Consider the following 15,226-nt stretch of genomic DNA (forward strand, 5'->3'; position numbering starts at 1 on the left):
GAACAAGTGAGATGACTTTGTTGCTTCAGTGAAACTAGAGATTCCTTTAGGAAGCCCTTTGAGAGTAAACCATACTGCTCTAAGGAGAGGCTCAAAAGACATGGATGAGGAAGTAATTAGAGCAAAACTGAAGTGAGATGACGCATACAAGTGCAAGGTGCAACAAACTGCAGGGGAAGTCAATTTGTCATTGGAGAACAACAAATAAACCACTCCGAAAAATAATCTTTGTGCCTGTGACTTAATATGGTAGTATGTCAGTCCTTATTTGGGCTTTAGTCTCCTTAGGAATTGTGAAGTGGTTGGATGTTTAGCAATACATTTAGCAATACAATGGCTGATTTTCAGGTGGACTGTATGGCATATCCTGCCTTCCCACCAAACCACCCTCATCAGGCAGCCCTAACACTGCCAAGTGCCCTCACACTCAATATTATATTTCCACTTGACTGTTTCCAGCAATTGTTTGGATGATTAAGCACCAACTAAGTGTAATGGCTAATAGTGGCGGCTTTTGATCTGGTGAGCCATGTTTGATTCCCTGCTCCTCCACAAGCAGACAGCTGGGTGACCTTAGGCTAGTCATAGCCCTAAAAGTGCTATTCTCACAGAACAGTCCTGTCAGAACTCTCTCAGCCCCACCTACCTCATAGGGTGTCTGTTGTGGGGAGAGGAAGGGAATTGTAAGCAATTTTGAAACTCCTTTGGATACAGAAATGCGGGGTATAAAACCCACCTCTTCTTCTTGATACAAATGAAGGAGTCTGCAGTGCTCAATCTCCCCTAATATTTTAATCCATTTCCAGGGGCTCTGTGACTCAGAGGGATCTGAATCAGGAAAAAGGAGATTGGAAAGATCCATTCTGATGAAATTATGGTTCTTCTGATCCAACCTCTTATGCTTAACAATGAAAACATCTTACCCTTCAGGGCACAACATGTTAACATTATTTATGTTCACCCGCATAACCATTTCTAGCATCATCAGTAATGCTAGGAAAAATTGAAGGCAATAAGACAAGAGGAAGACCCAACATGAGATGGATTAACTCAATTAAGTAAGCCATAGCCCTCAGTTTATAAGACCTGAGCAAGGCTGTTAGCAGTAGGATGTTTTGCAGGTTACTAATGTATAGGATTGCCATGAGCTGGAAGCAACTTGATGACACATAGCACACATACACAATGTCATTTAATATCATAGCATCATATTTTGTCTTAAGATATCTAGCAAAGTTTTTTTCAAAGCTGGATGTCAAAATTTATAATATTTCAGTTAGAGAAGAAGTCTGACCACTACAAAGATCTGTAGCTCAAGGAAAGATGTTAGACAGGTGGAGGAAAACTCCTCATGATGCCTCTCTGTGCATATTGAAGTCACTCTTTGCAACTGTGGGAACAGAGAAGGATATACATAAATAGAATAGAGAACATAGTAGAACTAGTTCATTTAAAAGAAAGGGAAGGGAAAGAAGCTGATGGGAAGGGAAAGGAAGCTGATGTGCAGTCTTGGCACAATCTGAAATGAATATGGAATAATTCATCCTTTCAGTTACAAAACAGATATGCAGGAACATAGTTCAGCATAGGGAGGATTCAATTACTACTATTTACAACAAACTACATAGTATGCAGGAGATAAGTGACTAGCAGTGCAACCTTATTTCTCAGAAATAAGTACCATGGACTGATTATGCACGGGGTGGAATGCCCGGACTGGTGGCGATAAGGTTGCGGGACTTATTCCCGATTATGCTTGATGTTGCCACCATCTTGGCCGCCGCTGAGCCCCAACTCAGGCCCTCAGATGCTCTGCAGTAAGGGAACGGGGAGTCTTCTGTGTTCCCTGAGATGCCGTGGGCACCATTGGGGCCTAGAGCGGTCCAACACTGGGCATGATCGAAGCTTCTTTCTCCTGCCTCTGTCCCCCGCTCACTAGTGTTGTCGCCATGAAGCATACATGGTGCTTCCAGCCCCGCATTGTGTGCGCGTGGCCATTACAGAGGGGCGGGCTATGTATGCCAGGGGAGCCCCTCCCTAGTGCATACCCGGGAAATGGTGGGCCTTCCCACCCCACTGCAATGGCACAGCAGCAGCCCAACTTGGCTACCTCCATGCATAATCGGTTATTGTGTTCCATGGGTTACTCTCTCACAAATGTGTTTGGTTTTGCAATCTTAAACTTCCAACGTTTTAATTTTATTCAGACAGAGCAAAATTAAGGTTCATAACAATTTACTCAGACAAGTGGGAATGGTGGAATGCTTCAGGGTAAAAAGACGGAGATTAGCTCTTCCTTAAGCATTTTTCCAGTGTTAATCCCACCTCAAGTTGCTCTTGATGTTTGCTTGTATTTCCCTGTTCTCAATTGGAGCTAGCCACAGTTTTGTGGGGACAATTTAGAGTCCAGTCCTAAAGAGGCCTACACAAATTCTTCCCAAGTAAGTGTTTTTAGTATTGCACTGTTAGATTAGGTTAGGAGTAGATTAAGCTAGGAAAATAGAAGACAGGGAATGGTTGAACACTCCATTTTGAAATTTTTAGCCATGTACTTCAGCTGCATTTGAGTAAAATGAAACTTAATGTCGGGAGACAAGTTCAGGATTCCCCCACATTACCTGTAGTCTGTCTCTTATAGAGCTAAGGTACAAAATCTATAATTTGCCACCTTCGCAAGTTAATTATTTTATTTTTATTATTTATTTTTATTTATTATTATTTTTATTTATATACCGTCCTACCCAGAAGCTCAGGGCAGTTAAGTTAACCTTTGCACAGATTCAGTGATGAAACTGGGATGGACACATACAAAACCTTAATGTAGTGTAATACAGAATATTTTAGGGCTATCATTGCCTTTGAAAAAAAGGATTTAAGGGGAAAGAATGATTAAACCTTAAAAAAGCATTTGCCGTGCACTGAAATAATTCAAGAGAAGGCACTGAGTGAAGTGATAGGGGGCATTCTACAGTAGGAAGGCCACCTCTGAAAAGGCCCTACCTCTCAAGGGCTACCCAACTCACATTTCAAGGTGGGGTATACAGAGAAAGGCCTGTAAAGATAAATGTCCTAACCATATATAATAGTGGCTCTGACTTACTGGGAGCCACTGGTTGACATGGTGGAGGCACCAGTTGGAAGAAGATGTGCCTGGGATGGCATGCCCAGTGGCATGCAGGGCAGGCACATTATGATTGCATGGTGTGTGTGAGAGGCGTGGTGCTTATAAGGTGCCATGTGCATGGTCCAGCCTCTTTTGCTGGCCATTATGCACGGGGGGAATAACGCACATTCGGGGTGGAATGGCGGCGACTAAAATTACCGATAATGCACGGAGCCAGCTGCAACCAGCCACAGCTTCGGTGCTTGCCACCGAAAAAGCCGCGTCAGCAAAACGTGGAAGAACGCGCAGCTTCCGGGTGACTGGGGTGCAACCAGAAGCGGCGCCAGGATCGCTGCGTGCATAATCGGTTACTCTGGGTTTTGCCGCCGTCGCGCCCCCTCCCGTGCATAACCAGTGTGCTTCGCATCTTCCCCCTCTATGTTTTCCATGTGACCCGAAATCGCCGTTTCGGTGGCCGTGCATAATGGGCCGTGGAGAGAACAGGTCCTCCTCCCTCCTGTTGTACTTGTATTTAACTGGGTTGGCTGGTTCAAGTTCAGGTCATAGTCTAACTTGGGTTGTTAGGTTATGTTATGCTATTGGTTGTGATTTGTCACAGTTTGCGGGTTGGCATAGGATGGATCCTGTTTGGAGGAGAATTCAATCTGTGCATCTGACTCTCCAGCTTAGGGGCCTCCATAAGACCGTTTATGCACTGGGAACTTCACTGCCCCGGCTCTCATGCAGGAGCACAAATCTGGGGCGGATGAGGTGCACCAGGCCAAATGCTCCCCCATGTGGGTACAGGAAGAGGTGGGGTAACCTGCCATGACTAAAACTTTAGCCTGCAGCAAGGCATGAAACCTCCAGTGCATAAATGGTCTAAGAGGTGGCAGGCTTGCAAGCAGCTGTCGACCCAGTTGGGAAGGGGTGGGCTGGCTGGCATGGGCTGGGACCAAAAGAGGTCTGTGCCCCTTCTGGCATCCCACATGGACACTTGGAAGGGACTCCAGTGACAAGGGGATCCGCATTCCTGACAGGGAACCAGTGCGGGCCCCCCTGAGTGCCACTGTGGTCCAGGGGTAGTCAGCTGACTACAAGTTGGGCTCCTAATCCCATGCCATACAAACACTCCTGTATGGTTAAGGTAATTTCATGTGTGTTCAGTCTTTCTCATGTTTGAGATAACTCATTTACAATGCCTGCCTTTCCAGGTATGATGCCACCCACCTCTGCCTTTGGGCTTTAATTGAAAAGCTGCCATTAAAATTAGGAGGATTGTGCCGCTGGCTGATCAGACAAATGTAGTTACAAAAGCAAGCTTTTATGTTGTAATGTTACATTATATCTCTACCTTCTTCACATCAAACTACAAAGCCACAATAGAGCACCCACAAAAAAAGCCTAGCAATCTGAACATGGTAGATCTTATAATAAAATCAAGCTATAAATGCAGATCAACTGTTGTCAAAACAAAGCTGGATTTTTCATGAAAATGAATATGATTCATTTACAAAGTCTGATTCATGATTCATTTGTGCAATTACTTAGCTAAAAAGCCATAGCTCAGATCCTCACTAGCTATTATCTATTTGGTAAGCTTGTACATACTTCTACTTCTACAGGGCAGCTCACTGTATGGAAATCAAAATGTTATTTGGGATCAATTCTCATTAAAACAAAGATGCTTCATGTTGTTCTTTAATTTCTGTGTTGCTCAATACAGTTCAAGGCAAAGTAGCTGAATGCATCATATGTACATGTTTACTTTACTTAGTAAGTTGGTGTTTTAGCACTTTGCAAACACTTCATCATGGTTTCTGGTCAGCATGCAAGCAGCCTTTATGAATCCTATTACTAACATAGATTTTGTCCTTTTTCACAATGGAAAGAAGAAGGGGAGACACCTCTGAAAACTGGAAAAGAAGATATACACAGTACCAGAGGCTTTAAAAAGAGAACTGTTACTACAAAAAATCTAAAAATAGTCAGTTTGTAAATAAAAGATAACTTCAGTGAAGTGTAAACAGTGAAGCAGTCCAAATAGGTCAATGTATAAACAATAAAGGCAGACAAATAGTATAAACAGTGAAAAAATCCAGTCTTCATTAGACTTGATTGATGTGTGAATAAATCCTTCCTAGATTTAGTATTGGCACTTTTTTGAAGGTGGACTAGACCCAGTTTACTGCATCTCTGCTGCTTCCTTTCCTCCCGTTCTATTATCATATGCTTGTGTCTAATACTAGCATGCTGACCAATGAAATATATACTCATTGGTGGATCTGGGCATTGCCAGCTAGGGCTCCTCTCCCCCCCCCCCAATAGTGCATATTAGTCTTTGGCATGGGGCTTGTATTGTTTTGCCTGTTTGATGTGTATTTTATATTGCATTGGTATGTCCTTTTAATGGGGGTTTTAATGGGATTTTTAATGAGGACCTTGTGACCCACCACGAGCCATTGTATGGGAGTGGCGGGGTATAAATCACATAAATTAGTGATTTATGTAGTCTGGAGAGCAGTTGTAATTCCAAAGCCTGGAGGTTGACAACCCTAGTGGGAATAAAAAAGCATTGGTGTCATTCTGTTTCAGCAGTGAAGCCTGGGGAAGGTGGTATTTGGGAGGGATGGGCCTTTGGCAGTGAAGCCTGGGGAAGGTGGTATTTGGGAGGGATGGGACCTAAACCAGGTACGACACTACAGAGGCCTCCTTCCATAGCATCCTTGTCTCCAGGGGAATAGACTGCTGTCATCTGGAGATCAGTTGTAATTCCTGGACCTGTCTAAAGGTTAGTAAGCCTAGCAAAAAATGCAACTGCTGCTACCAGGAAGAAGCAATGCGCCTGTCAACAGCTCCTCTCCAAATTGTCAAAGGAACAAACTGTTTGCAGACTGTAAATGGGACATAACATTGGGGAGAGAATGTCAGTTCTGCCTTCCTTTTTATAACTGCTGGCCTGCAGGTCAGACAGGCACTGCTACAGTTCTTAAAGGGGTGGAACCCTGTAAGAGAGCTGTTCGATAACCACCTCTGCTAGTTTTCATTCCATTTAGGAAACTTTTTTTTTTACAGGAAATCATGAATAGAGGAGCAAGCAGGAGGGTATTAATGTGAGCATTAAACTTAAGGACAATGTTTTGCAGGACCATAATTGTGAAGACTTGAATGATTATTTTATCTTGTCTTTAATTTTTTCAAATGACATGGAAATCTACAGTTAAATCAAACAAAGATTACAACTGAAAAGGAATGTGAAATTAATTTTCAGTTCAAAGGCAGAGTTATACCAGTCCATCAATTATCAGCACTAAGCGGTTGTGCCAGTGATGGGGAGTGGGGGGGGGGGAAGAGAGCTTTAATGTCTTCCCTTGAAAGCCTGCAAAAAGATTTATGGTTGGAACAATGGGAGAGAGAAAGAGAGAGAGAGAGAGAGAGAGAGAGAGAGAGAGAGAGAGAGAGAGTTTTAGCAAAGGCATGCTAAAGGCAAATGGGTGGGAAGGGGAGATGGAAAAGATGAGTTGCAAGAAGACGGCTGAGGGAAATACTCTGAAGGGCAACTCTCTCTTTTATGAATGCCCAGAATCTATACTGGGGGGGGGGGGGAAGCTCTTCCTGGGCAGAGTGTTTTTGAAGCAATGCAAACTTTCCTTCAACCATTCTCTCTTCTCCTTCCCTCCAGCACTTGTAATGGTCCTGAATAGCATGAGTGTCAGCTGGAGTGCTCGCATCCAGATTTTCCTCACCTTTTGCAAGCTCGTAGCAATTTTGATAATTATAGTCCCTGGAGTTATGCAGCTAATTAAAGGTATGAACAGAAAAGTAAATGCTATTTTAAGTGCTTTTATCTCTCCCCCCCCCCGTTCTCGCCCTTGCCCCTACCAAATAGTGCTTATATCAGCAAACTCACTTAATTAGTCTCTGCTTGTTTAACTTAAACTGCACACTGTCAGGTAAGTGACTGGATGTGGTACTGAGAATAACTTGTATTTACCACAGCATGCTGATGAGATGATATCAAGGCTGATCCATAAGTTTTAAACTAAGGACCAGAAAATTGGGCCTCTCAGCATAAATTGTATTGAGAGAATAATTTCTTTTAAAGGAAAAAAGTCCCTTTGCAATAGTAGATCATCCCAATGACTCTTTCTATAGTGCATCTGTCTATTGACAGTGTATTACTGAAGTAATGATAAATCAATTGAAGTGAAAGGCTTGAAGGTTACAGCTCTGCTTAGGATTGCACTGTTAGGATTTTGCTGTTACTATGAGGTCTTAGTTACTTAGAATATGTTTGGCCCCGGAACTTGATGACATGAAAATACAGCACCATACAAACAGAAATACGCTGTTTACTGTAAATCCAACGTAAAGAAATCTGAAACCTGGGCTAAGTGTATATAGCACATGCATTTGTCTCAAGAGTGAGCTTAGGTATTGTCTCAGGAACATAGATGGCTTGTGACTGAAATACTTCTGCAGCAGTTGCTGCAGTCTTTCCCCCTTCCCTGACTGATCCACTTCAGTGCTCCCTGACTGATTCACTAGTCAGACTTTTGATCTGAAGTTTTCCATCTTCCTCTCTCAAGCTGACACTCCTCTCAATTGGTTTCTACTCTTTGTCTGAAAGCTTCTCTCAGTGTTTTATGCTCCTCTAGTAGATACTTGACTTGTTAACTTTGCACTGCTTTGGGTTATCCTGAATCACCTGTTTTTGACATCATTTATATCAGGATGCAGTACAAATATCTTTTATAGTTCCTCTATATTTCAACATGATTAGTGCTCCACCTCCAGTTTTTCTGTAGGATGACAGTTAGTATCTCATAATAATGCAGAATGTACATGGCCTAGCATCTCAAAAGATCTCCTGTCCCAAAAGGTCTTCTTCAGTAGCCAGACTTTCCTTTGCTACTTACGTTTGCAAGCTTCAAAAAATATTTAATGTACAGTGCTTGGCATTAGGGATATAAATGAAAAATCAATTTGATTTGTTCAACATTTTATTTATATACAGTATTTGCTGGCGTATAAGACTATTTTCCACCCCTGAAAAAAATGCCTCCAAGTGGGGGAGGGCCGTCCTACACGCCGGGTGCACTTCAGTTGGGATAGACGTAGCTGCCCATAATGGCCTTCCGATGCCCGCCCACCTCATTCTACATACCATCCAGGGTCGCGCGGTATCCAGCGCGGCCGCAGTGGTTCATCAGCGAGGCTGCGGCGAGCATCAGCAGCGAGACAGGGGTGCCAACCTTTTCGGCGTGACTGGCCTGTTCTGCTCTGCAGGAAGCAGCTGCACTCTGGCCAGCCCCTTGTCTATGCAGAGCTCGCACATGCGCACTTGCACACTAGTGCCGGTCACAGTGAGATGCAGGGGCGGGCTGGAGGCCGTAGAAATGGTGACAATGACAGGTACTGTAATGTAATGTAACAAACTCTATATTTTGAGTAGAAATGTTGGGGGGTCGTCTTATACGCCCAGTTGTCTTATACGCCGGCAAATACGGTATATTTACTAGAGTTATTATATTTACTTGATTTTTCATTTTGTTCCTTTCCCCAATGGTTTTAAAGAGAAAACACATTTCTAGCTGGGACCTGAGAGGGTTGCCAGGATGTTAGTAACCTGATCATTCTACTGCTGGTTAGGAGAAAAACAAACAACAATAAAATTCTGTTGGGCCAACAATATGATGTCATTTCTGTAGAAAACCATAGACATTTTTTTGCCATTTTTAAATTAAAGAATGACGTTTCTTTTGGGTTTCCTCCAGAAGTAATGTCACACCATCACTAATGGTGACCCTTTATCTTTGGTCCTTGGACTCCTGCTAATTGCTAGGACATGACCCAACCCAACTACCCATCACCCTGCCTGCTAAATTCTGCTTCATCAGCAATTCTGCCCTTTAGAATGAGCCTACAGGGAAGAGTGGGCTATAAGATTAAAATTTATTTACTATTTATTATAAGAAGTACTAAATTCTTCCCTGGCTTGCCCCATGAGTTAATTTCATTTCACCATTATCCTCCCAGTGTGGCAAGACTTTCTGTATCAGAGGAGCAGACTGTCCATCTCCTTTAGCCATATACTTCACTTTGTTTAAAAATATTATGTCCACCTTTCATTTGGTAAAATATAAATGGACAGACTTCTGCTTTTGCCTCTAACCTAAAACAGTGTTGCTCTTCTTTTCACCCAGGACCAAGTTTCAAATATGCTCTTGATTAAAACTGCAGACAGTGAATGATTACAAACATTTATTTATTTATTTATTGAATTTCTATGCCACCCTCCCATAAGGCACAGGGCGATTTAAATCCTATTCACTGACCTCTCCACACAGAATCCTCCTTCACTGTAGCTCTCATGTCTCAATTGGTTTGACCTTGCTGTTGGTTGGAGGAGGAAATAATTCACTTTTATTATCCCCTTCAACCTCCACCAGCCTGATTGCCTTCACTCTAGTAGCAACAAACAAAGTTTGGCTCTGTCCTCCCCCCATCCTATCACAGTGAGGTTGTAGGAAGAGGATGTTGGAAATGCTCCCCTACCTTCACAAGCAGGCAGACAGGCATAGTACCAGTACAGAAAGTGAATGGAATAATAAACAAGGATGACTGTCTGTTCCAATGTGTTGAGTAATAAACCTGAATTAATGCAATTTTTATAAAAGAATTAATCTTGGTCTCTTTGGTGCCTTTTGCTTAACACTATGTACAAAATTTGAAATATTGTTTTTCAGGTGAAACTCAGCACTTTAAAGATGCATTTGTGGGAAATGCAGCCAGTGTCAAAGGATTACCTCTTGCTTTTTATTCGGGAATGTATGCCTATTCGGGCTGGTAAGTTGTATGGCTGATGGTTTTATGCTGAAGGGTTGCTTGATTATAAACTTCAGTGTACCATTCAGTAGTGTCCTATACAAATTTATGGTCATGTTTAAGTTAGAGTACAAAAGATGGCTGTGATATAGAGATCAAATATGAAGTACATAAGTAGGGATGATTTTAAAGTTCTTATCCCTGCTAGTTCAACAAGAAAATCTATTTCAATTTAATTTCTGCCTGTGAATCAAACTTGTGATTCTTTATTTTCATGCCATCTGTTTAATTGGCTGTTCCTCACTATATAATATACATTTCCCATAATTATTTGTGCATCAATCAGTCAATATATGCATAAATATTATATAAATTGTGTATAAAATCTATACAGAAAGTACAAAACTAGTAGCAGAGATCTGAAACTGCTGATGTAACCATTGCCATATAAAAACAAATCAGGTATAATTTGCTGTTTAATTGTATATTAGTTTCTATGATTAGCATTATTTACAAGTTTTTGGCTGCTACAATAGGCTGCTATTTTCACTCTAACGCTAGCACGTCATTATTGTGAAAATAAAGTCAAAATTGAACAGTATGTTGGATGCTAAGAAACCATACATAAATAACTATTAACATTAACTTTGTTAAAACTTTGGTTTTGTAGGTTTTACCTCAATTTCGTAACTGAAGAGGTAGAGAACCCTGAAAGGCATGTATCTCCCTTTCTTTCTTCTCAAAATGATCTTAAATTTTCTGCTGCTCAAAAAAACTGTATGCAAATATCTGGCAGGCCAGTCAAGTCACTCTTCCTCACAATGGTTTTAACACTTTTCATATCCTTCTTATACACTTGTGCTACTATGATGGAGTGAGACATATAAAATATGCATGAACTTTTGTGAGATAAAGGTTTTTGGGTAGGAATCTGCAAACTTCCAAGTATATATAACTCTTCTTTAGGCAGAATAAAAATGTTGTTAATTCTTCAATAGATGGGAACTAAATATAACCAAGCCATATGGTTATATTTCTCCTGGTCACTGTGAATAGAGTGCTTTTATCACATTTCTGAGTGGTTGCATCCTATTGAGACTATGCATTTATGAATCAGTTAAAATCAGTATCTTTTTCACTTCTGGGTGAGTAACTCTAAACATGCCATTCCATGATCCTTTGGTTCCGAAAAGCTATCTGGAGCAACATTTACCTTATTGAATACAAACTACTATTGGATAGGGATTGTCCATTTTCATCTATAATTGGATTAAATAGAAATTATCCTTCCTCATTAGGAAGTATTTCTCCATAAACAAATTATTCTTCTTTCTTCTGTTAGATCAGGATCCTTCATGTAATGGGAGACCATGGATCCAACTCTCTCTCACTTTAACGTAGCCTGGATAGCCTAGGTCCCATCAGATCTTGGATGCTAAGCAAGGTTGGCCCTGGTTAGCACTTAAAGAGTGAACCCTAAGGAATACCATAGTTGTGATGAGGGGCCAGGCAATCGCAAACCATGTCTCTTGTCTGGCAGCCAAACAATCTTAGGATCTCCTGGATATATTACACATATACCATATGATAAATATAATATTAAATGAATATATCTCCCTATCTTGCGTATTAGCCAGATCCAATGTTTTTATGCATGACCAGAAATCTAGTTTAGGCCTAGTCCTCCAGCACTGAATTTCAGTGTTATTTTATATTCTCATTTTATTTGACAGAAACTTTGTCATAATCTTTAGCTACTTTTTTTCCTACCAGCTAATTGCAGGTAACTTGTTTGGCCTTGACTCATGTGCCCTGAGGAGGAACTGAAGCTGTGCCTACTGCTGTTCAATACACATTGGATTGATTTGTGGTGGCATCTAAAAGTTCAGCTTCCTGCTAGCAGATGAGCCACTTGTACAATCAGGGAATTATCCAAGGCAAAGAATAAAAGCATCTGTCTCAAACAAGGTGGTCAAACAGCTTATCCTTTTGCTCCTTCCGCATTCTATTTCCTGAACCAGACTTGGACTTTGGCCATGTCTGTGTAATCTGAACCAGTTGTTTTCTGGTTTTCTATCTAAGAACTAGTGCAATCATCCCTGTAGTCAGACAGCTGACTGACACAAATGCTCACAGAGACCAATTATGCATGTCAGTGGTCGCACTGGACTGCTGCTGGAGTGTTGTAGCAGAGCAGCATGCTCTGCCGTTTAGGGGGGATCCTGTAAAGTGGTGCACACTGTTTATGCTGCTTTGTGCATCCTCATGGGGAATGCATTTTGGTGATGAACTAGCTCCATGCCAAAATGTGCCCCCCCCAGGGAAAGCCACTGCAGCAGAACAGTTCCACTGAGGAGGGCAGCAGAGTGGGGTTCATGTTAAAGGAAGGCAGGATTGCATGAGATCGTAAACCCATCTTCCAGAAAAATAGTGCACAAAGGCCCAGTCAACCCTGCAGCACTATGCAATACTGTGGAGCTGAGTGGGTCATATTTGTTCCCCCCCTGGCCACCATAGCACAGGGAGGAGCCAGGACTTCCTGTGTGCATGGGCCTGCCCTAGAAGCTGTACAGTGGATTGGGGCTGGGAGGGGGCTGGGATGACAGCAACGTCATGCATAAGCAGGGGTTAGCTCTGCTGCCATTCCACCACCAGCCTGGCCTTTCCTCCATGTGCATAATTGGTCATAAAGTGCCTAATTGTGTAATCAGTATAATCTTAAAATTGGAGAGCTCACAGAAGATCTTACAAGTTACTTTTATGAGTAGACACATGTTAAAGTGCAGTTTTCCTGATGAAAAAATGAGCTGCTACAATCTTCCACGATTCCCCATTTCAGAAGTAAAGAAATGGAATGTTCCATTCAGAAAGCTAAGAAATTGAAAATAAAGCAAAAGGCACTATGACCCATTATGCACGGGGGTTTTAGCGCACATTCGGGGTGGAATGGCGGCGACTAAAATCACCGATAACGCACGGAGCCGGCTGCAACCGGCCGCAGCTTCGGTGCATGCTGCCGAAAAAGCCGCGTCAGTGAAACGCGGAAGAAAGCGCAGCTTCCGGGTGACCGGCGCGCAACCAGAAGCAGCGCCGGGATTGCCACGTGCATGATCAGTTACTCTGGGTTTTGCCGCCGTCGCGCCCCGCCCCGTACATAACCGGTATGCGTCGCGTCTTCCCCCTCCGCGTTTTCCACGTGACCCGAAATCGCCGTTTCGGCGGCCGTGCATAATGGGCCTATGTGGCTTCTGTAGCTGAGGATTCCATTTACTTATTAAGGTAGATGTGCAAAAGGAAAATTCATTAAGATTATTTAATAGCTATTAGAATATAGTCTAACTATCAAATGGCTACTTACCATGCAAACAGAAATCTCCATGCTGGTAGTAAATCAGAAAAGTTTACTTCTTTGGAGATATAGTCCTGAAATAGAACTAATTAAATCAAACAGTGGAATTCAATTTTTTTTTCCTGGTGTACTAATGGGGAGGTAGATTCCAGCAGTCATTCAATGTCCACCTAATCTGACATTGTGATAGAGGCACTTGTTTGATTCATGTCATTAAAAGGGCACTGGATGACAACAGTTTCGCTCCATCACCTGTTGTAATCAGAGACAGTATTTTTAGTGGATATCATTCACTATTCCATGAGGCCTCTAATGAAGGGTTGAATATAAAAAGCTTGATTAGCTGACTCTCTCTCATACATAGGGATTAGTGGGCATGCTGTTGGGTGTACTTTGTTTGCTTTGTGGTAGATACTCTTAACTTTTCTGTAGGAGTTCCCATTGCACAGGTCTGCTGCAGAAGGCCTTTTTACAGTGGAATTTAAAGAGAAAATAATGGCTATTGTTGCTACTGATGTGGATAGGATCAGGATTGCAATTCTTCTGTATGCATAATTTGTAATACTCAGTAAAGAGCTGTAGATGCAAATTATTGCCTGGAACAAGAAACTTCCTTCTACCTTGTGATTTGCCAAAGTAAATGTTTACTTCAGAATCAGTCACAGTTGTAGGTTTCCAGGTGCATTTCACCACATAGAATAACTGGCAGCTGGTATTTCTATAATCAAATCATGCTCAAACTGAGATAATTAACCTTTTGCAATGTGAGGAATGAAAGTGTATCTGAAAACATTTATGAGGTAGCATGGATATAACTAGATGTAGTAGATCTCAATGCCATAGGGATATAGAAAAATGATTCCTATAGCCACTGTAGTTTTTCCTCATTTGATTTAGACCAAACCTATGAGAAAATTAGCATGTTTCCCTGTTTTACAATAACAAACCAGGTTGACGGATGGCTAAAGGCCAATATTTAAATGTGTTATGGGCATAATTTAATACAGGACTTCCAAGTCCATGTCCAAGAATGTATGTATCAAAGTTAAGTGTTTTTTGCCATTTGTTATTTGACAAGAAAGACTTGGTGTGACACCCCTCCCCCCATAGTTCAATTATAAGCCATAGAGTGAATACCATTATACTAAGCATGGAAGGAATTGGAGGTGCAAAGATCAACATATAACCATTAATAGAATAGGAAATATTGGCCACTGTGCATTCCATATACACCCTGGTAGTTTTGAGTAAATTTAGATTATGATCCTTGCCACATTGCTTTAGGATGCTTAGGGCTAATCCTGCGTTGAGCAGGGGGTTGGACTAGATGGCCTGTATGGCCCCTTCCAACTCTATGATTCTATGATTCTATGATTCTATGATTGGCATTTGCTATATTGGCATTTGTTGATTTTTGGTTTCTCTTGTGTCATCATGGTTCATTTATCAAAATAAATCTAAGTAAAGTGAACAAAGGGATAACAATAATAATCTAAGGACAATCCAGTAATAACAAAGCACATGAAACCTAAGTGCAAATATTACTCAGTCCTTCAAATTAATATTGTTCACATTTCTAAAACAATTTTTTCAGCTAGGGAACTTTAATGTGAAGCTTTCCAAATTTTACAAAAGGATGAAAGTGTAAATAAAGAAATGATAAGACCCAAAGGCAAATGTTCTTTGACACCTAGAGCAGCTGACACTTCTGGAGGCATTTTTGAAATGCCTTTGATGTAAAGGCATGCTAGCATTTGCATTAAATGTATATGTAGTCATTCTTTCTTTAAACATGAAACAGGCCTTTTAAAAAGTTTGCAAATGCTCTGTTTTTGTTTGCTAAATAACTTTGTGGCCATACAAGCAATCTATCTTTGTTTTAGAAGTTACACAGTGCAAAGAATGTATTATTGAGATGTATAGTGTTTGTAAGCCTACTCTCCAAT

At 41.4% G+C, this 15,226-nt stretch overlaps 1 protein-coding gene across 1 annotated transcript in view; it reads left to right on the forward strand.

Annotated features, from left to right (window-relative positions):
- SLC7A11 (solute carrier family 7 member 11) overlaps window positions 1-15,226 on the forward strand; it is a 67,448-nt gene that overhangs the window by 10,477 nt on the left and 41,745 nt on the right. The window contains exons 4-6 of the mRNA XM_077300278.1: window positions 6,786-6,911; window positions 9,853-9,952; window positions 10,602-10,646. Of these exons, the coding sequence (XP_077156393.1) occupies window positions 6,786-6,911; window positions 9,853-9,952; window positions 10,602-10,646 (271 nt within the window). The remainder of the gene's footprint in view (window positions 1-6,785; window positions 6,912-9,852; window positions 9,953-10,601; window positions 10,647-15,226) is intronic.

Source organism: Paroedura picta, chromosome 10, assembly GCF_049243985.1.
Source record: "Paroedura picta isolate Pp20150507F chromosome 10, Ppicta_v3.0, whole genome shotgun sequence".
Lineage (NCBI taxonomy): Eukaryota > Metazoa > Chordata > Lepidosauria > Squamata > Gekkonidae > Paroedura > Paroedura picta.